At 41.2% G+C, this 25,184-nt stretch overlaps 1 protein-coding gene across 1 annotated transcript in view; it reads left to right on the top strand.

Moving 5' to 3' along the window:
- NPHP1 (nephrocystin 1) overlaps positions 1 to 25,184 on the top strand; it is a 322,800-nt gene that overhangs the window by 283,599 nt on the left and 14,017 nt on the right. Inside the window, exon 22 of the mRNA XM_053711944.1 lies at positions 22,919 to 22,963. Coding sequence (XP_053567919.1) covers positions 22,919 to 22,963 — 45 coding nt within the window. The remainder of the gene's footprint in view (positions 1 to 22,918; positions 22,964 to 25,184) is intronic.

The following is a 25,184-nucleotide window of genomic DNA, read 5'->3' as shown; positions in this document are numbered from 1 at the left end:
TTGTGCGCATTCATCTAAGACCATTACAACTGTTCATGCTCAGTCAGTGGAATGGGGACTATTCAGACTTGTCTCCGAAGATACAAGTAAATCAGAGGACCAGAGACTCATTCCGTTGGTGGCTGTCCCTGGACAACCTGTCACAAGGGATGACCTTCCGCAGACCAGAGTGGGTCATTGTCACGACCGACGCCAGTCTGATGGGCTGGGGCGCGGTCTGGGGATCCCTGAAAGCTCAGGGTCTTTGGTCTCGGGTAGAATCTCTTCTACCGATAAATATTCTGGAACTGGGAGCGATATTCAATGCTCTCAAAGCTTGGCCTCAGCTAGCGAGGGCCAAGTTCATACATCAACCATCAGGGGGGAACAAGGAGTTCCCTAGCGATGGAAGAAGTGACCAAAATCATTCTATGGGCGGAGTCTCACTCCTGCCACCTGTCTGCTATCCACATCCCAGGAGTGGAAAATTGGGAAGCGGATTTTCTGAGTCGTCAGACATTGCATCCGGGGGAGTGGGAACTCCATCCGGAAATCTTTGCCCAAGTCACTCAACCGTGGGGCATTCCAGACATGGATCTGATGGCCTCTCGTCAGAACTTCAGAGTTCCTTACTACGGGTACAGATCCAGGGATCCCAAGGCGGCTCTAGTGGATGCACTAGTAGCACCTTGGACCTTCAAACTAGCTTATGTGTTCCCGCCGTTTCCTCTCATCCCCAGGCTGGTAGCCAGGATCAATCAGGAGAGGGCGTCGGTGATTTTGATAGCTCCTGCGTGGCCACGCAGGACTTGGTATGCAGATCTGGTGAATATGTCATCGGCTCCACCATGGAAGCTACCTTTGAGAGACCTTCTTGTTCTAGGTCCGTTCGACCCACTCCAGCTGACTGCTTGGAGATTGAACGCTTGATCTTATCAAAGCGAGGGTTCTCAGATTCTGTTATTAATACTCTTGTTCAGGCCTGAAAGCCTGTAACCAGAAAAATTACCACATAATTTGGTATATCTGTTGGTGTGAATCTGCAGGATTCCCTTGGGACAAGGTTAAGATTCCTAAGAGTCTATCCTTCCTTCGAGAAGGATTGGAAAAAGGATTATCTGCAAGTTCCTTGATGGGACAGATTTCTGCCTTGTCTGTGTTACTTCACAAAAGCTGGCAGCTGTGCCAGATGTTCTAGCCTTTGTTCAGGCTCTGGTTAGAATCAAGCCTGTTTACAAAATTTTGACTCCTCCTTGGAGTCTCAACCTAGTTCTTTCAGTTCTTCAGGGGGTTCCGTTTGAACCCTTACATTCCGTTGATATTAAGTTATTATCTTGGAAAGTTTTGTTTTTGGTTGCAATTTCTTCTGCTAGAAGAGTTTCAGAATTATCTGCTCTGCAGTGTTCTTCTCCTTATCTGGTGTTCCATGCAGATAAGGTGGTTTTGCGTACTAAACCTGGTTTTCTTCCAAAAGTTGTTTCTAACAAAAACATTAACCAGGAGATAGTTGTGCCTTCTTTGTGTCCTAATCCAGTTTCAAAGAAGGAACGTTTGTTGCACAACTTGGATGTAGTTCGTGCTCTCAAATTTTACTTAGCAGCTACTAAGGATTTCAGACAAACTTTGTCTTTGTTTGTTGTTTATTCTGGTAAACGGAGAGGTCAAAAAGCAACTTCTACCTCTCTCTCCTTCTGGATTAAAAGCATTATCCGATTGGCTTATGAGACTGCCGGACGGCAGCCTCCTGAAAGAATCACAGCTCACTCCACTAGGGCTGTGGCTTCCACATGGGCCTTCAAGAACGAGGCTTCTGTTGATCAGATATGTAAGGCAGCGACTTGGTCTTCACTGCACACTTTTTCTAAATTTTACAAATTTGATACTTTTGCTTCTTCTGAGGCTATTTTTGGGAGAAAGGTTTTGCAATCCGTGGTGCCTTCCATTTAGGTGACCTGATTTGCTCCCTCCCTTCATCCGTGTCCTAAAGCTTTGGTATTGGTTCCCACAAGTAAGGATGACGCCGTGGACCGGACACACCTATGTTGGAGAAAACAGAATTTATGTTTACCTGATAAATTACTTTCTCCAACGGTGTGTCCGGTCCACGGCCCGCCCTGGTTTTTTTAATCAGGTCTGATAATTTATTTTCTTTAACTACAGTCACCACGGTAACATATGGTTTCTCCTATGCAAATATTCCTCCTTAACGTCGGTCGAATGACTGGGGTAGGCGGAGCCTAGGAGGGATCATGTGACCAGCTTTGCTGGGCTCTTTGCCATTTCCTGTTGGGGAAGAGAATATCCCACAAGTAAGGATGACGCCGTGGACCGGACACACCGTTGGAGAAAGTAATTTATCAGGTAAACATAAATTCTGTTTTTAGCACTTAAAAATATTGCAATAGATGATTCTCAGTTAGAAGGAAATGAGGGTTTAGCATCTAGCTCTCGCCAAGTGTCACAACCAGTAACGCCCGCACAAGTGACGCCAAGTACCTCTAATGCGTCTAATTCGTTTACTTTACAAGACATGGCCACAGTTATGAATAAAACCCTCACAGAGGTTTTCTCTAAACAGCCTGGTTTACAAGGAAAGCGTGACAGCTCTGGGTTAAGCCGCCTGACGCTTTAGTAGCCGTATCCGATATACCCTCACAATGTTCTGAAGTAGGGGTAAGGGATTTGTTATTTGAGGGAGAGATTTCTGATTCAGGAAAGATGCTCCCTCAGACAGATTCTGATATGACGGCCTTTAAATCTAAGCTTGAACACCTCCGCTTATTGCTCAAGGAGGTATTAGCTACTCTAGACAATTGTGACCCTATAGTGGTCCCAGAGAAATTGTGTAAAATGAGCAGATACTTAGAGGTTCCTGTTTATACTGATGTTTTTCCAGTCCCTAAGAGGATTGTGACTATTGTTACTAAGGAGTGGGATAGACCAGGTATTCCGTTCGCTCCCCCTCCTGTTTTTAAGAAAATGTTTCCCATATTTGACACCATACAGGACTCGTGGCAGACTGTTCCTAAGGTGGAGGGAGCTATTTCTACTCTTGCTAAGCGTACAACTATACCTATCGAAGACAGTTGTGTTTTCAAAGATCCTATGGGTAAAAAATTAGAGGGTCTCCTAAAGAAAATTTTTGTTCATCAAGGTTTTCTTCTCCAACGTATTGCATGCATTGTTCCTGTAACTACTGCAGCTTCTTTCTGGTTTGAGGCTCTAGAAGAGGCTCTCCAGGTGGAGACTCCATTAGAGGATATTCTGGATAGAATTAAGGCCCTTAAAGGGACATGAAACTCAATTTTTTTTCTTTTATGATTTAGAAACAACATACAATTTTAAACAACTTTCTAATTTACTTATATTATCTATTTTGCGTCATTCTCTTGATATTCTTTGCTGAAAAGCATATCTAGATAGGCTCAGTAGCTGCTGATTGGTGGCTGCACATAGACTCCTCGTGCGATTGGCTCACCAATGTGCATTGTTATTTCTTCCACAAAGAATATCTAAAGAATGAAGCAAATTAGATAATAGAATTAAGTTGGAATGTTGTTTAAAATTGTATTCTCTACCTTAATCATGAAAGAAAAATCTTAGGTTTAGTGTCCCTTTAAGTTGGCTAATTCTTTCATTACAGATGCCGCTTTCCAAATGGCTAAATTAGCGGCAAAGAATTCAGGTTTTGCCATTTTAGCCCGCAGGGCGTTATGGCTTAAGTCCTGGTCTGCTGATGTGTCATCATAATCTAAGTTGTTGAACATCCCTTTCAAAGGAAAGACCCTATTCGGGCCTACACTGAAAGAAATTATTTCAGACATCACTAGAGGGAAGGACCATGCCCTCCCTCAGGATAAAACAATAAGATGAGGACCAAACAAAATAATTTCTTTCATGTAATTAGCAAGAGTCCATTAGCTAGTGACGTATGGGATATACATTCCTACCAGGAGGGGCAAAGTTAACCAAACCTCAAAATGCCTATAAATACACCCCTCACCCCACCCACAATTCAGTTTTACAAACTTTGCCTCCCATGGAGGTGGTGAAGTAAGTTTGTGCTAGATTCTACGTTGATATGCGCTTCGCAGCAGGCTGAAGCCCGGTTTTCCTCTTAGAGTGCAGTGAATGTCAGAGGGATGTGAAGAAGAGTATTGCCTATTTGAATACAATGGTCTTCCTCTAGGGGATCTATTTCATAGGTTCTCTGTTATCGGTCGTAGAGATTTCTTCTCCTACCTCCCTTTTCAGATCGACGATCTAACGGCTGTTAGGCTCGCGGGGGCAGAAAATGCTTCAATTTATTGCATCTTTTTTGGCGCAAAATTTTGTCATTTCCGGCACCATAGTTGACGCCGGAAGTTTGTTCGTGGTTGCGTCATTTTTTTACGCATGTGTGTTACAGACTTTTTTTGCGTCAAAAAATGTGGTCGTCGTTTTCGGCGTCAGAGGATGTGGCATCATACTTGGCGTCAAAAAATATGGGCGTTGTACTTGGCGCCAATAATGTGGGCATCATACTTGGCGCCAAAAATGTGGGCGTCATTCTTGTTTCCACTTTTTTTCACATTATTTAAGTCTCACTTTTTTGTTGCTTCTGGTTGCTAGAGGCTTGTTTATTTTGCATTTTTTCCCATTCCTGAAACTGTCATTTAAGGAATTTGATAATTTTGCTTTATATGTTGTTTTTTCTATTACATATTGCAAGATGTCACAACCTGACCCTGATTAGAATCTACTTCTGGAAAGACGCTGCCTGATGTTGGTTCTACCAAAGCTAAGTGCATTTGTTGTAAACTTTTGGTAACTGTTCCTCCGGCTGTAGTTTGTGTTAGTTGTCATGATAAACTTTCTAACGCAGATAATGTCTCCATTAGTAATAATCCTTTACCTGTTGTTTTTCCTTCAACATCTAATGTTCAGGATGTACCTGTTAATGTAAAAGAATTTGTTTCTAATTCTATTAGGTAGGCTCTGTCTGTTTTTCCTCCTTTCAGTAAACGTAAAAGGTCTTTTAAAACTTCTCATATTTCAGATGAATTTTTAAGTGACCGCCATCCTTCTGACTTATCTGTTTCTGATGAGGATCTATCTGGTTCAGAAGATTCTGCCTCAGATATTGACACTGATAAATCTTCAAATTTATTTAAGATGGAGTTTATTCGTTCTTTACTTAAAGAAGTGTTGATTGCATTAGATATGGAGCAGTCTAGTCCTCTTGATACTAAATCTACTAAGCGTTTAAATTCGGTTTTTAAACCTCATGTAGTTATTCCATAAGTTTTTCCAGTTCCTGATGCTATTTCAGAAGTAATTTCAAGGGAATGGAATAGTCTGGGTACTTCATTTACTCCTTCTCCAGGGTTTAAGAAATTGTACCCTGTGCCATCTGATAGATTAGAGTTTTGGGGCAAAATCCCTAAAGTTGATGGGCTATTTCTACTCTTGCTAAACGTACTACTATTCCTACGGCAGATAGTACTTGCTTTAAGGATCCTTTAGATAGGAAGCTTGAATCCTTTCTAGGGAGAGCTTATTTATGTTCAGGTAATCTTCTTAGACCTGCTATTTCTTTGGCTGATGTTGCTGCAGCTTCAACTTTCTGGTTGGAGGCTTTAGCGCAACAAGTGTCAGACCATAATGCTTATAGCATTGTTAAACTTCTTCAACATGGATTCAACATGGATTCTATAATTTCAACTGTTATTGGGGAGAAAGGAGCCTTTTTGCCTCAGGACAAAAAATCTAAAGGTAAATATAGGGCTGCTAATCGTTTTCGTTCCTTTCGTCAGAATAAGGAACAGAAGCCTGACCCTTCCCCTAAAGGAACGGTCTCCGTTTGGAAACCTTCTCCAGTCTGGAATAAATCCAAGCCTTTTAGAAAGTCAAAACCAGCTCCCAAATCCGCATGAAGGTAGGGCCCTCATTCCAGCACAGCTGGTAGGGGGCAGGTTACGATTTTTCAAAGATATTTGGATCAATTCGATTCACAGTCTTTGGATTCAGAACATTGTTTCACAAGGGTACAAAATAGGTTTCAAGGTAAGGCCGCCTGTAAGAAGATTTTTGCTCTCACGCATTCCAGTAAACCCAGTGAAGGCTCAGGCGTTTCTGAAATGTGTTTCAGACCTAGAGTTGGCTGGGGTAATTGTGCCAGTTCCAGTTCTGGAACGGGGTCTGGGTTTTTTTTCAAATCTATTCATTGTACCAAAGAAGGAGAATTCCTTCAGACCAGTTCTGGATCTAAAAATATTGAATCGTTATGTAAGGATACCAACATTCAAAATGGTGACTATAAGGACTATTCTGCCTTTTGTTCAGCAAGGGCATTATATGTCTACAATAGACTTACAGGATGCATATCTTCATATTCCAATTCATCGAGATCACTATCAGTTCCTGAGATTCTCTTTTCTAGACAAGCATTACCAGTTTGTTGCTCTTCCGTTTGGCCTAGCAACAGCTCCAAGGATCTTTTCAAAGGTTCTCGGTGCCCTTCTCTCTGTAATCAGAGAACAGGGTATTGCGGTATTTCCTTATTTGGACGATATCTTGGTACTTGCTCAGTCTTTACATTCTGCAGAATCTCATACGAATCAACTTGTGTTGTTTCTTCAAAGACATGGTTGGAGGATCAATTTACCAAAGAGTTCCTTGATTCCTCAGACAAAGGTAACCTTTTTGGGTTTTCAAATAGATCCATGACTTTGTCTATAACAGAAAAGAGACGTCTGAAATTGGTTTCAGCTTGTCAAAACCTTCAGTCTCAATCGTTCCCTTCGGTAGCTTTGTGCATGGAAATTCTAGGTCTCATTACTGCTGCATCGGACGCGATCCCTTTTGCTCGTTTTCACATGAGACCTCTCCAGCTTTGTATGCTGAACCAGTGGTGCAGGGATTATACAAAGATATCACAATTAATAACCTTAAATCCCAATGTTCGATCTTCTCTGACTTGGTGGATGAATCACCATTGTTTAATTCAAGGGGCCTCTTTTGTTCGTCCAACCTGGACTGTGATCTCAACAGATTCGAGGCTTTTAGGTTGGGAAGCTGTATGGGGATCTCTGACAGCGCAGGGGGTTTGGGAATTTTTTGGGAGGCGAAATTACCAATCAACATTTTGGAACTCCATGCGATTTTCAGAGCTATTCAGTTCTGGCCTCTTCTGAAGAGAGAATTGTTTATTTGTTTTCAGACAGACAATGTGACAATCATGGCGTATGTCAATCATCAAGGTGGGACTCACAGTCCTCAGGCTATGAAAGAAGTATCTCGGATACGGACGGAATCCAGCTCCTGTTTAATTTCTGTGGTTCACATCCCAGATGTAGACCATTGGGAAGCGGATTATCTCAGTCGCCAGACGTTACATCCGGGCGAATGGTCTCTTCACCCAGAGGTATTTCTTCAGATTGTTCAAATCTGGGGACTTCCAGAAATAGATCTGATGGCCTCCCATCTAAACAAGAAACTTCCCAGGTATCTGTCCAGATCCAGGGATCCTCAGGCGGAAGCAGTGGACGTGTTGTTGCTTCCTTGGAATTATCAACCTGCTTATATCTTTCCGCCTCTAGTTCTTCTTCCAAAAGTGATTTCCAAAATTCTAATGGAACGTTCGTTTGTATTGCTGGTGGCTCCAGCATGGCCTCACAGGTTTTGGTATGTGGATCTCGTTCGGATGGCAAGTTGCCAACCTTGGACACTTCCGTTAAGGCCAGACCTTCTATCTCAAGGCCCATTTTTCCATCAGGATCTCAAATCATTAAATTTGAAGGTATGGAAATTGAACGCTTGATTCTTAGTCATAGAGGTTTCTCTGACTCAGTGATTAATACTATGTTACAGGTTTGTAAATCTGTGTCTAGGAAGATTTATTACAGAGTCTGGAAGACTTACATTTCTTGGTGTTCTTCTCATAAATTCTCTTGGCATTCTTTTAGAATTCCTAGAATTTTACAGTTTCTTCAGGATGGTTTGGATAAGGGTTTGTCTGCAAGCTCTTTGAAAGGACAAATCTCTGCTCTTTCTGTTCTTGTTCACAGAAAGATTGCTAATCTTCCTGATATTCATTGTTTTGTACAGGCTTTAGTTCGTATCAAGCTTGTCATTAAGTCAATCTCTCCTCCTTGGAGTCTTAATTTGGTTCTGAGGGCTTTACAGGCTCCTCCGTTTGAACCTATGCATTCTCTGGATATTAAATTACTTTCTTGGAAAGTGTTGTTCCTTTTGGCCATCTCTTCTGCTAGAAGAGTTTCTGAGTTATCTGCTCTTTCTTGTGAATCTCCTTTTCTGATTTTTCATCAGGATAAGGCGGTGTTGCGGACTTCATTTAAATTTTTACCTAAGGTTGTGAATTCTAACAACATTAGTAGAGAAATTGTTGTCCCTTCATTGTGTCCTAATCCTAAGAATTCTCTGGAGAGATCTTTTACATTCTTTGGATGTAGTAAGAGCTTTGAAATATTATGTTGAAGCTACTAAAGGTTTTAGAAAGACTTCTAGTCTATTTGTTATCTTTTCTGGTTCCAGAAAAGGTCAGAAGGCTTCTGCCATTTCATTGGCATCTTGGTTAAAGTCTTTGATTCATCATGCTTATGTAGAGTCGGGTAAATCCCCACCTCAAAGGATTACGGCTCATTCTACTAGGTCAGTTTCTACTTCCTGGGCTTTTTTGATCTGTTGATCAAATTTGCAAAGCAGCAACTTGGTCTTCTTTGCATACTTTTACTAAATTCTACCATTTTTATGTTTTCTCTTCTTCAGAAGCAGTTTTTAGAAAAGTACTTCAGGCAGCTGTTTCAGTTTGATTCTTCTGCTTATTATTTCATTTTTTTTATTTGGGTTGTGGATTATTTTTTCAGCGGAATTGGCTGTCTTTATTTTATCCCTCCCTCTCTAGTGACTCTTGCGTGGAAGTTCCACATCTTGGGTATCTGCTATCCCATACGTCACTAGCTCATGGACTCTTGCTAATTACATGAAAGAAAACATAATTTATGTAAGAACTTACCTGATAAATTCATGTCTTTCATATTAGCAAGAGTCCATGAGGCCCACCCTTTTTGTGGTGGTTATGATTTTTTTGTATAAAGCACAATTATTCCAATTCCTTATTTTTTATGCTTTCGCTCCTTTCTTATCACCCCACTTCTTGGCTATTCGTTAAACTGAATTGTGGGTGTGGTGAGGGGTGTATTTATAGGCATTTTGAGGTTTGGGAAACTTTGCCCCTCCTGGTAGGAATGTATATCCCATACATCACTAGCTCATGGACTCTTGCTAATATGAAAGAAATTAATTTATCAGGTAAATTCTTACTTAAATTATGTTTTTCGTTCATTTCAGGACTTCAAAGGTCCCGCTTCAGCTTCCCCTGCAGCAAAGCAAGAGGGGAATTCTGTCCAATCCAAGTCAGTCTGGAGACCTAACCAGGCTTGGAACAAAGGTAAACAGGCAAGAAGCCTGCTGCTGCCTCTAAGACAGCATGAAGGGGTAGCCCCCATTCCGGGACCGGATCTAGTAGGGGGCAGACTCTCTCTCTCTCTTCGCTCAGGCTTGGGCAAGAGATGTTTACGATTCTTGGGCTTTAGAAATTGTGTCCCAAGGATATCTTCTGGTCTTCAAAGACTCCCTCCCAAGGGGGAGATTTCACATTTCTCAATTGTCTGTAAACCAGACAAAGAGAGAGGCATTCTTACGCTGTGTAGAAGACTTACATACCATGGGAGTGATCCGCCCAGTTCCAAGAGCGGAACAAAGGCTAGGTTTTTACTCCAACCTGTTTGTGGTTCCCAAAAAAGAGGGAACTTTCAGACTGATCTTGGATCTCAAAATTCTAAACAAATTCCTCAGAGTACCATCTTTCCAGATGGAGACTATTCATACTATTCTTCCCCTGATCTAGGAGGGTCAATATATGACTACCGTGGATTTAAAGGATGCGTATCTACACATCCCTATTCACAGAGATCATCATCAATTCCTCAGATTCGCCTTTCTGGACAGGCATTACCAGTTTGTGGCCCTTCCTTTTGGGTTGGCCACGGCTCCCAGAATTTTCACAAAGGTGCTAGGGTCCCTTTTGGCGGTTCTAAGACCGCGGGGTATAGCAGTGGCTCCTTATCTAGACGACATCTTAATTCAGGCGTCGACTTTCCAGCTAGCCAAGTCTCACACGGACATCGTGTTGGCTTTTATGAGATCTCACGGATGGAAGGTGAACATAAAAAAAGAGTTCTCTCATTCTGCTCACAAGAGTTTCCTTCCTAGGGACTCTGATAGACTCGGTAGAAATTAAAATATTTCTGACGGAGGTCAGAAAATCAAAACTTTTAATCACTTGCCGAGCTCTTCATTCCATTCCTCAGCCATCAGTGGCTCAGTGTATGGAGGTAATCGGACTCATGGTAGCGGCAATGGACATAGTTCCTTATGCCCGCCTACACCTCAGACCACTGCAACTATGCATGCTCAAACAGTGGAATGGGGATTATGCAGATTTATCTCCTCAACTGCATCTGGACCAAGAGACCAGAGATTCTCTTCTCTGGTGGTTGTCTCAGGACCACCTGTCTCAGGGAATGTGTTTCCACAGGCCAGAGTGGCTCATAGTAACGACAGATGCCAGCCTGCTAGGCTGGGGTGCAGTCTGGAAATCCCTGAAAGCACAGGGCTTGTGGTCTCGGGAGGAATCTCTCCTCCCGATAAACATTCTAGAACTGAGAGCGATATTCAATGCGCTTCAGGCATGGCCTCAGCTAGCTGCGGCCAAATTCATCAGATTTCAGTTGGACAACATCAAGACTGTAGCCTATATCAATCATCAAGGAGGAACACGGAGTTCTCTAGCGATGATGGAGGTAACCAAAATAATCCGATGGGCGGAGGATCACTCTTGCCATCTCTCAGCAATCCATATCCCAGGGGTAGAGAACTGGGAGGCGGATTTCCTAAGTCATCAGACTTTTCATCCAGGGGAGTGGGAGCTCCATCCGGAGTATTTGCCCAGCTGACTCAGCTATGGGGCACACCAGAATTGGATCTGATGGCGTCCCGACAGAACGCCAAACTTCCTTGTTACGGGTCCAGGTCCCGGGATACCCAGGCGGTACTGATAGATGCTCTAGCAGTGCCCTGGTCCTTCAATCTGGCTTATGTATTTCCACCGTTTCCTCTCCTCCCACGTCTGGTTGCCAGAATCAAGCAGGAGAGAGCTTCGGTGATTCTGATAGCGCCTGCGTGGCCACGCAGGACTTGGTATGCAGACCTGGTGGACATGTCATCTGTTCCACCGTGGACTCTGCCAATGAGGCAGGACCTTCTAATCCAAGGTCCATTCTAGCATCCAAATCTAACTTCTCTGCGTCTGACTGCTTGGAGATTGAACGCCTGATTCTATCAAAGCGTGGTTTCTCTGAGTCGGTCATTGATACCCTGATTCAGGCTAGAAAGCCTGTCACCAGGAAAATCTATCATAAGATATAGCGCAGATATCTTTGTTGGTGTGAATCCAAGGGTTACTCATGGAGTAAGGTTAGGATTCTTAGAATTTTGTCCTTTCTCCAAGAAGGATTGAAGAAGGGATTATCAGTTAGGTCCTTAAAAGGACAAATATCTGCTTTTTCTATTCTTTTACACAAACGTCTGGCAGATGTCCCAGACATTCAAGCGTTTAGTCAGGCCTTGGTCAGGATCAAGCCTGTATTTAAACCTGTTGCTCCACCATGGAGCCTAAATTTGGTTCTTAATGTTCTTCAAGGGGTTCCGTTTGAACCTATGCATTCCATAGATATTAAGCTTCTATCTTGGAAAGTTTTGTTTTTAGTAGCTATCTCTTCAGCTAGAAGAGTTTCTGAGTTATCTGCTTTACAGTGTGACTCACCTTACCTAGTTTTCCATGCAGATAAGGTGGTTTTGCGTACCAAACCTGGGTTTCTTCCTAAGGTTGTTTCTATTAGGAATATCAATCAGGAGATTGTTGTTCCTTCTCTGTGTCCTAATCCTTCATCAAAGAAGGAACGTCTGTTGCACAATCTTGATGTGGTTCGTGCTTTAAAGTTCTACATACAAGCAACTAAAGATTTCCGTCAAACATCTTCATTGTTTGTTGTTTATTCTGGTAAACGGAGAGGTCAAAAGGCTATGGCTACCTCTCTTTCCTTTTGGCTGAAAAGCTTCATCCGTTTGGCTTATGAGACTGCTTGCCAGCAGCCTCCTGAAAGAATTACTGCTCATTCTACTAGAGCAGTGGCTTCCACATGGGCTTTTAAAAATGAGGCTTCTGTTGAACAGATTTGTAAGGCAGCGACTTGGTCTTCGATTCATACTTTTTCCAAATTTTACAAATTTGATACTTTTGCTTCTTCGGAGGCTATTTTTGGGAGAAAGGTTCTATAAGCAGAGGTGCCTTCCTTTTAAGGTACCTGTCTTGTCCCTCCCATCATCCGTGTCCTAAAGCTTTGGTATTGGTATCCCATAAGTATGCATGAATCTGTGGACTCGATACATCTTACAAGAGAAAACAGAATTTATGCTTACCTGATAAATTTCTTTCTCTTGTAATGTATCGAGTCCACAGCCAGCCCTGTCTTTTTAAAACAGGTAGTATATTTTATTTAAAAAACTTCAGTCACCACTGCACCCTATAGTTTCTCCTTTTTCTTCCTAGCCTTCGGTCGAATGACTGGGGGGTGGAGCTAAGGCAGGAGCTATATGGACATCTCTGCTGTGGGTGCTCTCTCTGCCACTTCCTGTTGGGAAGGAGAATATCCCATAAGTATGGATGAATCTGTGGACTCGATACATCACAAGAGAAAGAAATTTATCAGGTAAGCATAAATTCTGTTATCAGGTAAGCATAAATTTCCTTTTCTCTGTTCGTTCTCTTTTCCGGGAAGCGTAGGGGTCAGAGCCTCTTCGACTTCCTTATCTTTTTGTCCGAGGAGTGTCATCCGTTTAGCATAGAAACAGCGGGACATAAGCCTCCTCTGAGGATTATAGCTCATTCTACGAGAGCAGTGGTTCCTCTTGGGCCTTCAAAAATGAAGCCTTTATGGATCAGATTTGTAAGGCGGCTATCTGGTTCTCCTTACATACGTTTTCCAAAATTTTACAAGTTTGATGTTTTTGCTTCTGCTGAAGCAGCCTTCGGGATAAAGCTTTTACAGGCTGTGGTGCACTCAGATTAGGGTCCGCCTCTCTTTTTTCCCTCCCATTAGCATTCCGTGTACTTTAAAGCTTGGGTATATGTTTCTCACAAGTAAGGAATGCAGCTGTGGACTCTTCCCATATTAAGATGGAAAACATAAATTATGCTTACCTGATATTTTCATTTCCATATGTATGGGAAGATTCCACAGCTCCCGTCCGTGTTCTCCGATAGGCGGCCCTAAATTTGAAAATTTTTCTTCTGGCACCTTTTTCACCCTATTTATCCTACTGTTCCTTGTTCCCTCTGCAAAATGACTGGGGTTATGAGGAAGTGGGGGAGGTATTTAAGCCTTTGGCTGGGGTGTCTTTTCCTCCTCCTGCTGGCCAGGTTCAGTATTTCCCACAAGTAAGGAATGCAGCTGTAGACTCTTCCCATACAGATGGAAATGAAATTATTAGGTAAGCATAATTTATGTTTTTTTGTCACACAAATCATGGGTTATACTCGAGTATCTACGGTAGGCATTTTTTTTAATGGTTATATTGTAGCTAGCTTAGGTTTTATTTTTATTTCACAGGTAAGTTTGGATTTATTTTAACAAGGTAGACTAGTTAGTAAACCCTAGCCTACAATAAACTACCAATAGCCCTCAGCCAATAGAATGAGAGCTGCTTAAATTCTATTGGCTGATTTGAACAGCCAATAAGATTTTAGCAGCTCTAATTCCTATTGGCTGATTTAAATTTTTCAGCCAATAGGAATGCAAGGGATGCCATCTTGAATTGCATACCTTGCATTGATGATTCAGTGTACGGTGGCATCCGTATGAAGAGGATGCTCCATGCCGGATGTCTTCAGAATGGACCCGCTCCGTGCCGCCGGGATCAAGATAGAAGATGCTGTCTGGATGAAGATTGAAGAGGCCGTCTGGATGAAGACTTCTCGCCGCTAGGATGAGGGCTTTGCCTCCGGGTTGAATATTGAAGAGGCCGCCTGGATGAAGATCGTTCAAGCTGGACTTCAAAAACTGTAAGTGGATCTTCGGGGGTTAGTGATAGTTTTTTTTTTAAAAGTTTTTTTGGTTGTTTGTTTTTTTTTTAGTTTAGGGTTTGGGCATGTAAAAGAGCTAAATGCCCTTTTAAGGGCAATGCTCATCCAAATACCCTTTTTAGGGCAATGGGTAGCTTTGGTTTTTTTTAGAGTTAGTTTTTTTTTATTTTGGGTGGTGGGTTTTACTGTTAGGGGTCTTTGTATTTTTTTTTTTTTACAGGTAAAAGAGCTGATATTTTTGGGGCAATGCCCCACAAAAAGCCCTTTTAAGGGCTTTTGGTAGTTTATTGTAGACTATGGGTTTTTTTTATTTTGAGTGGGCTTTTTTTATTTTGATAGGGCTATTAGATTAGGTATAATTCTTTTTTATTTTTGATCATTTCGTTTGTAATTTAGTATTTTTTTTTGTATATAGTTTGTAATTTTTATAGTAGTGTTAGGATTTTTTAAATGTCTAGTTTAGTTCAATTTAATTGGTAGTTAGTTTAATTTTAGTTTTATGATTATATTAGTTTAATTGTTAGTTTAAACTTAGTTTTTTTTTAATTTGACAGGTAAGATTTAATTTAAGATAGGGAAATAGTAGTTTAAATATAAAGTTATGGAGGCGTTAGGTTTAGGGGTTACTAGTTTAAATTAGTTTATTGCGATGTGGGGGCTTTCGGTTTAGGGGTTAATAGTTTAGTTTAGTATATTTTGTTGTGGGGGGCTTGTGGTTTAGGGGTTAATAGGCTTATTATAGTGGCAATGGTGTAGGTCTTAATAACTTTAGTATAGTGGGGGCGATGTGGGCGGACAGCATATTAGGGGTTAATAATATTTAAATAGTTTTGCGATGCAGGAGGGCGGCGGTTTAGGGGTTAATAACTTTATTATAGTGGTGACGATGTCGGGGAGCGGCGGAATATAGGTTAATACATTTTATTAGTGGCAGCGAGATCTGGAGCGGCAGATTAGGGGTTAATAAATTTAATATAGTGTTTGCTATGCGGAAGGGCCTCGGTTTATGGGTTAATAGGTACTTAATGGGTGTTAGTTTACTTTTTAACACTTTAGTATGAGTTTTATGTAACAGATTTGTAGCGTAAAACTCATAACTACTGCTTTTAGATGGCGTTACGAATCTTGTCGTTTTAGGCTGTAACGCCGTTTTTTTAACCAGAACGCAAAACTCGTAATACCAGCGCTATGGGAATCTCATTAAACATCATTTTTAAGAGTATGGGACTGACGCTGCGTTACAGGCTAGAAGACTTGCGGTACAGCTGCTATACTGACAAGGCTTGTAATGGCTGCGTTGCTGTTTTAAAGCTGAAAATACCATATTTTCAGCTTTAAAAGACGAACGCACAGACTTGTAATATGCAAGCAATAGTACAATAATAAATTGCTCTAACACATTTTAGCGTTTTCTTTTTGCATTTTTATGTCCCTTTAAAGGGACAGTCTAGGCCAAAATAAACTTTCATGATTCAGATAGAGCATGTAATTTTAAACAATTTTCCAATTTACCTTTATCACCAATTTTGTTTTGTTCTCTTGGTATTCTTAGTTGAAAGCTTAACATAGGAGGTTCATATGCTAATTTCTTAGACCTTGAAGGCCACCTCTTTTCAGAATGCATTTTAACAATTTTTCACCACTAGAGGGTATTAGTTCCCGTATTTCATATAGATAACACTGTGCTTGTGCACGTGAAGTTATCTGGGAGCAGGCACTGATTGGCTAGACTGCAAGTCTGTCAAAAGAACTGAAATAAAGGGGCAGTTTGCAGAGGCTTAGATACAAGATAATCACAGAGGTAAAATGCTTATTATTATAACTGTGTTTGTTATGCAAAACTGGGGAATGGGTAATAAAGGGATTATCTATCTTTTAAAACAATAAAAATTCTGGTGTAGACTGTCCCTTTAAGTACATGATTTAAGTTCCAGCCTCTCTAAGAAGAGTGAAGCAAGCACCAAATTCATAGGTGCTTTACATCAAATGCATGCAAAATATATAAAGACTGTATATTGCAATGTTATATTTTCATTAATTAAACATTTTTGGGGTAAATTACAAAGTATCAATGTTAACACACAATAGCTCTTATATTTTTGTTCTCTGCTTGTATTCTAGCCCTTTATAGGGGATAACGTTTTCAGATATAGATTCAATTGTTGATACAAATTTAAAGAGATATGAAACTCACATTTTTCTTTAATGATTCCGATAGAGCATGTGATTTTAAACAACTTTCCCATTTACTTTTCTTATGATCTTTTCTTCGTTATCTTGGGATCTTTTTTTGAAAAGCAGGGACATAAGCTTAGGAGCCGGCCTATTTCTTTTGCACTATATGGCAGCAGTATTGCAATAATATTATCCATTTGCAAGAGCACTTTCTCTTGTTAAGTGTATCCAGTCCACGAATCATCCATTACTTGTGGGATATATTCCCTTCCCAACAGGAAGTTGCAAGAGGATCACCCACAGCAGAGCTGCTATATAGCTCCTCCCCTCACATGTCATATCCAGTCATTCTCTTGCAACCCTCAACATAGATGGAGGTCGTGAGAGGACTGTGGTGTTTTATACTTAGTTTATTTCTTCAATCAAAAGTTTGTTATTTTTAAATGGCACCGGAGTGTGCTGTTTTTTCTCAGGCAGTATTTGGAAGAAGAATCTGCCTGAGTTTTCTATGATCTTAGCAGAAGTAACTAAGATCCACTTGCTGTTCTCACACATTCTGAGGAGTGAGGTAACTTCAGAGAGGGAATGGCGTGCAGGTTTTCCTGCAACTAAGGTATGTGCAGTAAAATATTTTTCTAAGGAATGTAATTGACTAAGAAAATTCTGCTGATACCGAAGTAATGTAAGTAAAGCCTTAAATGCAGTGAAAGCGACTGGTATCAGGCTTATTAATAGAGATATATACTCTTTAAAAAATGTGTTTTAAAACGTTTGCTGGCATGTTTAATCGTTTTTTAACGTACATTTGGTGATAAAACTTATTGGGGCATAATTTTTCCACATGTCTGGCTTAATTTCTGCATAGAAACAGTTAACTGAGGCTTCCCACTGTTGTAATATGAGTGGGAGGGGCCTATTTTAGCGCTTTTTTGCGCAGTAAAAATTCAGACTCAGACTTCCTGCTTCTTCCTGCATGATCCAGGACTTCTCTAGAGGGCTCAAAAGGCTTCAAAAGTCATATTGAGGGAGGTAATCAGTCACAGCAGAGCTGTGACAGTGTGTTTGACTGTTTTAAAAAACGTTTTTCTCTATTGTTTATCCGTTTTGGGTATTAAGGGGTTAATCATCCATTTGCAAGTGGGTGCAATGCTCTGCTAACTTAATACATTTACTGTGAAAATTTGGTTGGTATAACTGCTTTGGTTCATTGTTATTTCAACTTGAGACAGGTTTTGTGCTTCTTAAAGGCGCAGTAGCGTTTTTTATATTGCTTGTAAACTTATTGTGAATTGTTTTTCAAGCTTGCCAGTCTTATTGCTAGTCTGTTTAAACGTGTCTGACATAGATGAATCTACTTGTTCATTATGTTTGAAAGCCAGTGTGGAGCCCCATAGGAATATGTGTACTAAATGTATTGATTTCACTTTAAATAATAAAGGTCAGTCTTTATCTATAAAAGAATTATCATCAGACGACAAGGGGGAAGTTATGCCGACTAACTCTCCTCACGTGTCAGTACCTTCGCCTCCCGCTCAGGGGGCGCATGCTATTATGGCGCCAAGTACATCAGAGACGCCCATAGCAATTACTTTACAGGACATGGCTACAATCATGAATAATACCCTGTCAGAAGTATTATCTAGATTGCCAGAATTGAGAGGCAAGCGAGATAGCTCTGGGATTAGGAGAGATGCAGAGTGCGCTGGTGCTGTAAGAGCCATGTCTGATACTGCGTCACAGTTTGCAGAACATGAGGACGGAGAGCTTCATTCTATGGGTGACGGATCTGATCCGGGGAAACCTGATTCAGAGATCTCTAATTTTAAATTTAAGCTTGAGAACCTCCGTGTATTGCTTGGAGAGGTTTTAGCTGCTCTGAACGACTGTAACACAGTTGCAATTCCAGAGAAATTGTGTAGGCTGGATAGATACTATGCGGTACCGGTGTGTACTGATGTTTTCCCTATACCTAAAAGGCTTACAGAAATTATTAGCAAGGAGTGGGATAGACCCGGTGTGCCCTTTTCCCCACCTCCTATATTTAGAAAAATGTTTCCAATAGACGCCACTACACGGGACTTATGGCAGACGGTCCCTAAGGTGGAGGGAGCAGTTTCTACTTTAGCAAAGCGTACCACTATCCCGGTTGAGGATAGTTGTGCTTTTTCGGATCCAATGGATAAAAAATTAGAAGGTTACCTTAAGAAAATGTTTGTTCAACAAGGTTTTATCCTGCAGCCCCTTGCATGCATTGTGCCTATCACTGCTGCTGCTGCATTCTGGTTTGAGTCTCTGGAAGAGGCCATTCACACAGCTCCATTGGATGAAATTATGGACAAGCTTAAATCACTTAAGCTAGCTAACTCATTTGTTTCTGATGCCATTGTACATTTGACTAAACTAACGGCTAAGAACTCCGGATTCGCCATCTAGGCGCGTAGGGCGCTATGGCTTAAATCCTGGTCAGCTGACGTGACTTCTAAATCTAAATTACTTAATATTCCTTTCAAGGGGCAGACCTTATTCGGGCCCGGCTTGAAGGAAATTATTGCTGACATTACTGGAGGTAAGGGGCATACCCTTCCTCAGGACAGGGCCAAATCAAAGGCTAAACAGTCTAATTTTCGTGCCTTTCGAAATTTCAAGGCAGGAGCAGCATCAACTTCCTCCGCTCCAAAACAGGAAGGAACTGTTGCTCATTTCAGACAGGCCTGGAAACCTAACCAGTCCTGGAACAAGGGCAAGCAGGCCAGAAAACCTGCTACTACCCCCAAGACAGCATGAAGGAACGGCCCCCTATCCGGAAACGGATCTAGTGGGGGGCAGACTTTCTCTCTTCGTCCCAAGCATGGGCAAGAGATGTCCAGGATCCCTGGGCGTTGGAGATCATATCTCAGGGATATCTTCTGGACTTCAAGGCTTCTCCTCCTCAAGGGAGATTTCATCTTTCAAGATTATCAGAAAACGAGATAAAGAAAGAGGCATTCCTACGCTGTGTACAGGACCTCCTAGTAATGGGGGTAATCCACCCAGTTCCGCGGACGGAACAAGGACAGGGATTTTATTCAAATCTGTTCGTGGTTCCCAAGAAAGAGGGTACCTTCAGACCAATTTTGGACCTAAAGATCTTAAACAAATTCCTAAGAGTTCCATCATTCAAAATGGAAACTATTCGGACCATCCTGCCCATGATCCAAGAGGGTCAGTACATGACCACAGTGGACTTAAAGGATGCCTACCTTCACATACCAATTCACAAAGATCATCATCGGTTCCTAAGATTTGCCTTTCTAGACAGGCATTACCAATTTGTAGCTCTCCCCTTCGGGTTGGCTACAGCCCGAGAATCTTTACAAAGGTTCTGGGCTCACTTCTGGCGGTTCTAAGACCGCGAGGCATAGCCGTGGCTCCGTATCTAGACGACATTGCTTGCCGTGTCCTTCATTCCATTCCACGCCCGTCAGTGGCTCAGTGCATGGAAGTAATCGGCTTAATGGTAGCGGCAATGGACATAGTGCCATTTGCGCGCCTGCATCTCAGACCGCTGCAATTGTGCATGCTAGGTCAGTGGAATGGGGATTACTCAGATTTGTCCCCCCTACTAAATCTGGATCAAGAGACCAGAGATTCTCTTCTCTGGTGGCTATCTCGGGTCCATCTGTCCAAGGGTATGACCTTTCGCAGGCCAGATTGGACGATTGTAACAACAGATGCCAGCCTTCTAGGCTGGGGCGCAGTCTGGAGTTCCCTGAAGGCTCAGGGATCGTGGACTCAGGAGGAGAAACTCCTCCCAATAAATATTCTGGAGTTAAGAGCAATATTCAATGCTCTTCTAGCTTGGCCTCAGTTAGCAACACTGAGGTTCATCAGATTTCAGTCGGACAACATCACGACTGTGGCTTACATCAACCATCAAGGGGGAACCAGGAGCTCCCTAGCGATGTTAGAAGTCTCCAAGATAATTCGCTGGGAAGAGTCTCACTCTTGCCACTTGTCAGCGATCCACATCCCAGGCGTGAAGAACTGGGAGGCGGACTTTCTAAGTCGTCAGACTTTTCATCCGGGGGAGTGGGAACTCCATCCGGAGGTGTTTGCTCAACTGTCCATCGTTGGGGCAAACCAGAACTGGATCTCATGGCGTCTCGCCAGAACGCCAAACTTCCTCGTTACGGATCCAGGTCCAGGGACCCGGGAGCAACGCTGATAGATGCTCTAGCAGCTCCTTGGTTCTTCAACATGGCTTATGTGTTTCCACCGTTTCCTCTGCTGCCTTGACTGATTGCCAAGGTCAAACAGGAGAGAGCATCGGTGATTCTGATAGCGCCTGCGTGGCCACGCAGGACCTGGTATGCAGACCTAGTGGACATGTCGTCCTGTCCACCATGGACTCTACCTCTGAGACAAGACCTTCTAATACAAGGTCCTTTCAATCATCCAAATCTAATTTCTCTGAGACTCACTGCATGGAGATTGAATGCTTGATCCTATCAAAGCGTGGCTTCTCCGAGTCAGTTATTGATACCTTAATACAGACACGAAATCCTGATACCAGGAAAATCTACCATTAGATATGGCGTAAATACCTGTATTGGTGCGAATCCAAGAGTTACTCATGGAGTAAGGTTAGGATTCCTAGGATATTGTCCTTTCTCCAAGAGGGTTTGGAAAAAGGCTTATCAGCTAGTTCGTTAAAGGGACAGATTTCTGCTCTGTCTATTCTTTTGCACAAGCGTCTGGCAGAAGTTCCAGACGTCCAGGCTTTTTGTGAGGCTTTGGCTAGGATTAAGCCTGTGTTTAAAACTGTTGCTCCTCCGTGGAGCTTAAACTTGGTTCTTAAGGTTCTTCAAGGAGTTCCGTTTGAACCCCATCATTCCATTGATATTAAACTTTTATCTTGGAAAGTTCTGTTTTTGATGGCTATTTCCTCAGCTCGAAGAGTCTCGGAGTTATCTGCCTTACATTGTGATTCTCCTTATCTGATTTTCCATTCAGACAAGGTAGTTCTGCGTACTAAACCTGGGTTTTTACCTAAGGTGGTTTCTAACAGGAATATCAATCAAGAGATTGTTGTCCCATCATTGTGCCCTAATCCTTCTTCAAAGAAGGAACGTCTTTTGCATAATCTGGACGTAGTCTGTGCCTTGAAGTTCTACTTGCAGGCAACTAAAGATTTTCGTCAAACATCTGCCCTGTTTGTCGTTTATTCTGGACAGAGGAGGGGTCAAAAAGCTTCGGCAACCTCTCTCTCCTTTTGGCTTCGAAGCGTAATACGCTTAGCTTATGAGACTGCTGGACAGCAGCCCCCTGAAAGGATTACAGCTCATTCTACTAGAGCTGTGGCTTCCACCTGGGCCTTTAAGAATGAGGCCTCTGTTGAACAGATTTGCAAGGCTGCGACTTGGTCTTCGCTTCACACTTTTTCAAAATTTTACAAATTTGACACTTTTGCTTCTTCGGAGGCTGTTTTTGGGAGAAAGGTGCTACAGGCAGTGGTTCCTTCCGTTTAAGTTCCTGCCTTGTCCCTCCCATCATCCGTGTACTTAAGCTTTGGTATTGGTATCCCACAAGTAATGGATGATCCGTGGACTGGATACACTTAACAAGAGAAAACATAATTTATGCTTACCTGATAAATTTATTTCTCTTGTAGTGTATCCAGTCCACGGCCCGCCCTGTCTTTTAAGGCAGGTCTAAATTTTTAATTAAACTACAGTCACCACTGCACCCTATGGTTTCTCCTTTCTTGTCTTGTTTCAGTCGAATGACTGGATATGACATGTGAGGGGAGGAGCTATATAGCAGCTCTGCTGTGGGTGATCCTCTTGCAACTTCCTGTTGGGAAGGGAATATATCCCACAAGTAATGGATGATCCGTGGACTGGATACACTACAAGAGAAATAAATTTATCAGGTAAGCATAAATTATGTTTTTTCCTGCCATATAGTGCTCTAGACTCCTACCTAGGTATCTCTTCAACACAGAATATCATGGAAGCTAAGCAAATTTGAAAATTAAAAACTTGTTAGAAATGATATGCTCTGTCTGAGTCACAAAATAAAATCTTTGGTAGTCATATCCCATTAAGTGATAGTAAATAAAAAGCATGTGTTGCACTGTAATGTAATCTGCACAGTATAGGCTAATCTAATGCTGAAGTTCTAAAAATACTTGTAACTTGTCTTTTTATTGCTCCGCATCTTTCCTTACCTTTAAGTAGTTGACAGTCCTCCTTTTATATTTATTCTTTTTTTTTTTTATTAATTATAAAGAAGCAGGAGATACTACTGTGCCTGTACTATACACACACGCTGTGCAGAATTCCTTTATAGGATTTTATTTGTAATAAAATTACCTTATTTTACTATGTGGTTAAGACCTAACAAAGGATTAAACAAGTCAAAGCTGTATTCATGAATCACCCCATTCTACTTCATATGAGGAAAAACCAATGATTGGAGTATATGCCTGCTTTTCAGTTGCTTAACTATTTATTTTGTTTCAAAATATTCCTTTAACAAATGATTTGTTTGATTACCTTTTTTTCCTCTCTGCTGTAGAGTGGTTGGGCAGAAAAAGAGAACTCTTTGAAACGCTCGCAGAAGGTAATTTTACAGTTTTTATTTCCAGTTAGTTGTGTTAACATTTAAGTTTTTTTACAGTTCAATTATTTTTTTACCAGTGTGCCTTTCTGTCAAGTTTTTTTATGAGAGCAACAACACAGTTTTAAAGTCATATTATAGTTACCAGAGCAAAGTGAGTACCATACATAGAGGAATCTAATATATATACTTCCACGCTTCCGCCTCACACATTTCAGTCTATGCTTTTCCTCTAGTCAGTTTATTTATTTTCTGTTCTTAATTCACTTGCTGTTATCCAATTACTCTTTAAATGAAACAATGTTACTTTGACCTGTTGCAAAGAGCATTTAGTCATTATGCTAATATTACCCCTAAGGCTAATTTATATTTGTTTTATCTTAGTGAAATGTACACCTATACAGTTGTAATAGAACTCCAAGGGGGCCTGGATTCCAGTGAATTTTGGTGACTATGAGATAGCTAACAGCTATGGATTTAACCAGGGGTCAAGTGGTACAAAAAAAATGTTTTGGCAACTTACCAAGACTTCCACCTCCCCCCCTCCACAATTAATATTGTTTTATATACACACATACATACTGTATATTTATGTATATAATCTATACACTTTGGTTAATGAAAGCAAATTAAATCTTATGCAGGGCTAAACCCGTTGCCTTTGGGCTTGAGAATCCTCCTCTGTCACAGAGTCTCACCCACTTTAGGTGGGATAGTCCTATTTCTGCTCAGAGTAGCTTAATAACCCCAGTGCAAGCCACACAAAAATGTAAGCACCATGTGTTCCACACAGTGCGAGGTGATCACCAGGGCCGGACTGGGAATAAAAAGCAGCCCTGGAAAAATATGTAGACTGGCCCTATTTTCCTTTGAGTCGGTAGAATGCACATGCCCCATTTTTCTCAAAGGGGATTTCTGGGATACTCCTCCAATATTTTTTCAGAATTAAATTATATTACTTTGCATTAAATAAAAATGCCAGATTTATGTTATTTAGGTACCCTACAACCAAATTGCATCTATTAATCACCCCTTTAAATTGTAGCTTTCCAGCCCCAGTTGCTGCAGCCCACCGGGAAATCTCCTGGTATCCTGGTAGGCCAACACACTTGCATTTTGTGTATTGCAGGAAGTGTTACTGCCCATTACTAGAGGATCTCACTATCCCTCTAACCTGACTGTGTTCCAGCTCCTCCCCCCAACAGCTGCAGTGTTTACTGAAGCGTTTCTGTTCTCTGTCCAGGGGGGACTTTCTTCCACCTGCAAAAATAGTGCAGGAACGCCGCTTCCATGTGTTCCAGCTCAATTTGACCCCTGGATTTAACCCATATGTTACCATAACATTAAACCATTGATTACATACACATTTGATATAATTTAAAATAATAATTTATTAACAGATATCAGTAGGTTATCAGATGCATCTGCTGTCTAAATGTTTGAATTATGTTTAGGTTTTATTTGACAAACAGGAAAAGTTGAAATCCATTTTGGTTGGGCAAAAATGTAATTCTGATGACAAGCATACTCTGCCATTTTTTTCCACACTTGACATAACTCATGCACAAAAATGTTAGAAAAATGCATCTCTTTTAGCTTGTTTTAGGAGATTCCTATTCATTGTGAGCTTTACCATAAAAAAATTGTACATTTAAAGTTTATTTTGGGTGCTCAAAAGCATGCACAAGGTGTAGCATTTTTTAAAGAAAAAACAAAACCTTTGATATACATTGAAATTGTTTCCTATGGAAGATGTAAGTAATGAAATACATAAATCAATAAAATGGGTTATTGCAAAGTTGAATGGATACAAATTGTCTTAAATGTGAAAACCATGTTGCAAATCAGCTGATCAACATCAAAGGGCATTTTAATCCAGGTCATTGTGTATTAAGTCTCATTAAGACAAACCTTTATTTTCTATTTTGTAGGGAAGGTTACACATATAAGAAATTAGTAGGTCAATATAGAACAAAATGTATGCCAACCTGATAAATTAATTTCTTTTGTGGTGGTGAGAGTCATTACTCCTGGGAATTCAACTCCTGACCACTAGGAGGGGACAAAGATTCCCAACACTTCACAAGCTCTTAATCCCCCTCACCTCATTGGTTTCCTAGTCTAACATATAGCAGAGAAAATGAGAAAAAATAGAGAATCAGGAAAGGACAAAGCATGGTAAATGAGGTGCATACTAAAACTGTTGTTCTTAGGAAAAATATAA

This window comes from Bombina bombina, chromosome 4 (assembly GCF_027579735.1).
Source record: "Bombina bombina isolate aBomBom1 chromosome 4, aBomBom1.pri, whole genome shotgun sequence".
Lineage (NCBI taxonomy): Eukaryota > Metazoa > Chordata > Amphibia > Anura > Bombinatoridae > Bombina > Bombina bombina.
This window is presented reverse-complemented; position numbering and strand designations above follow the sequence as displayed.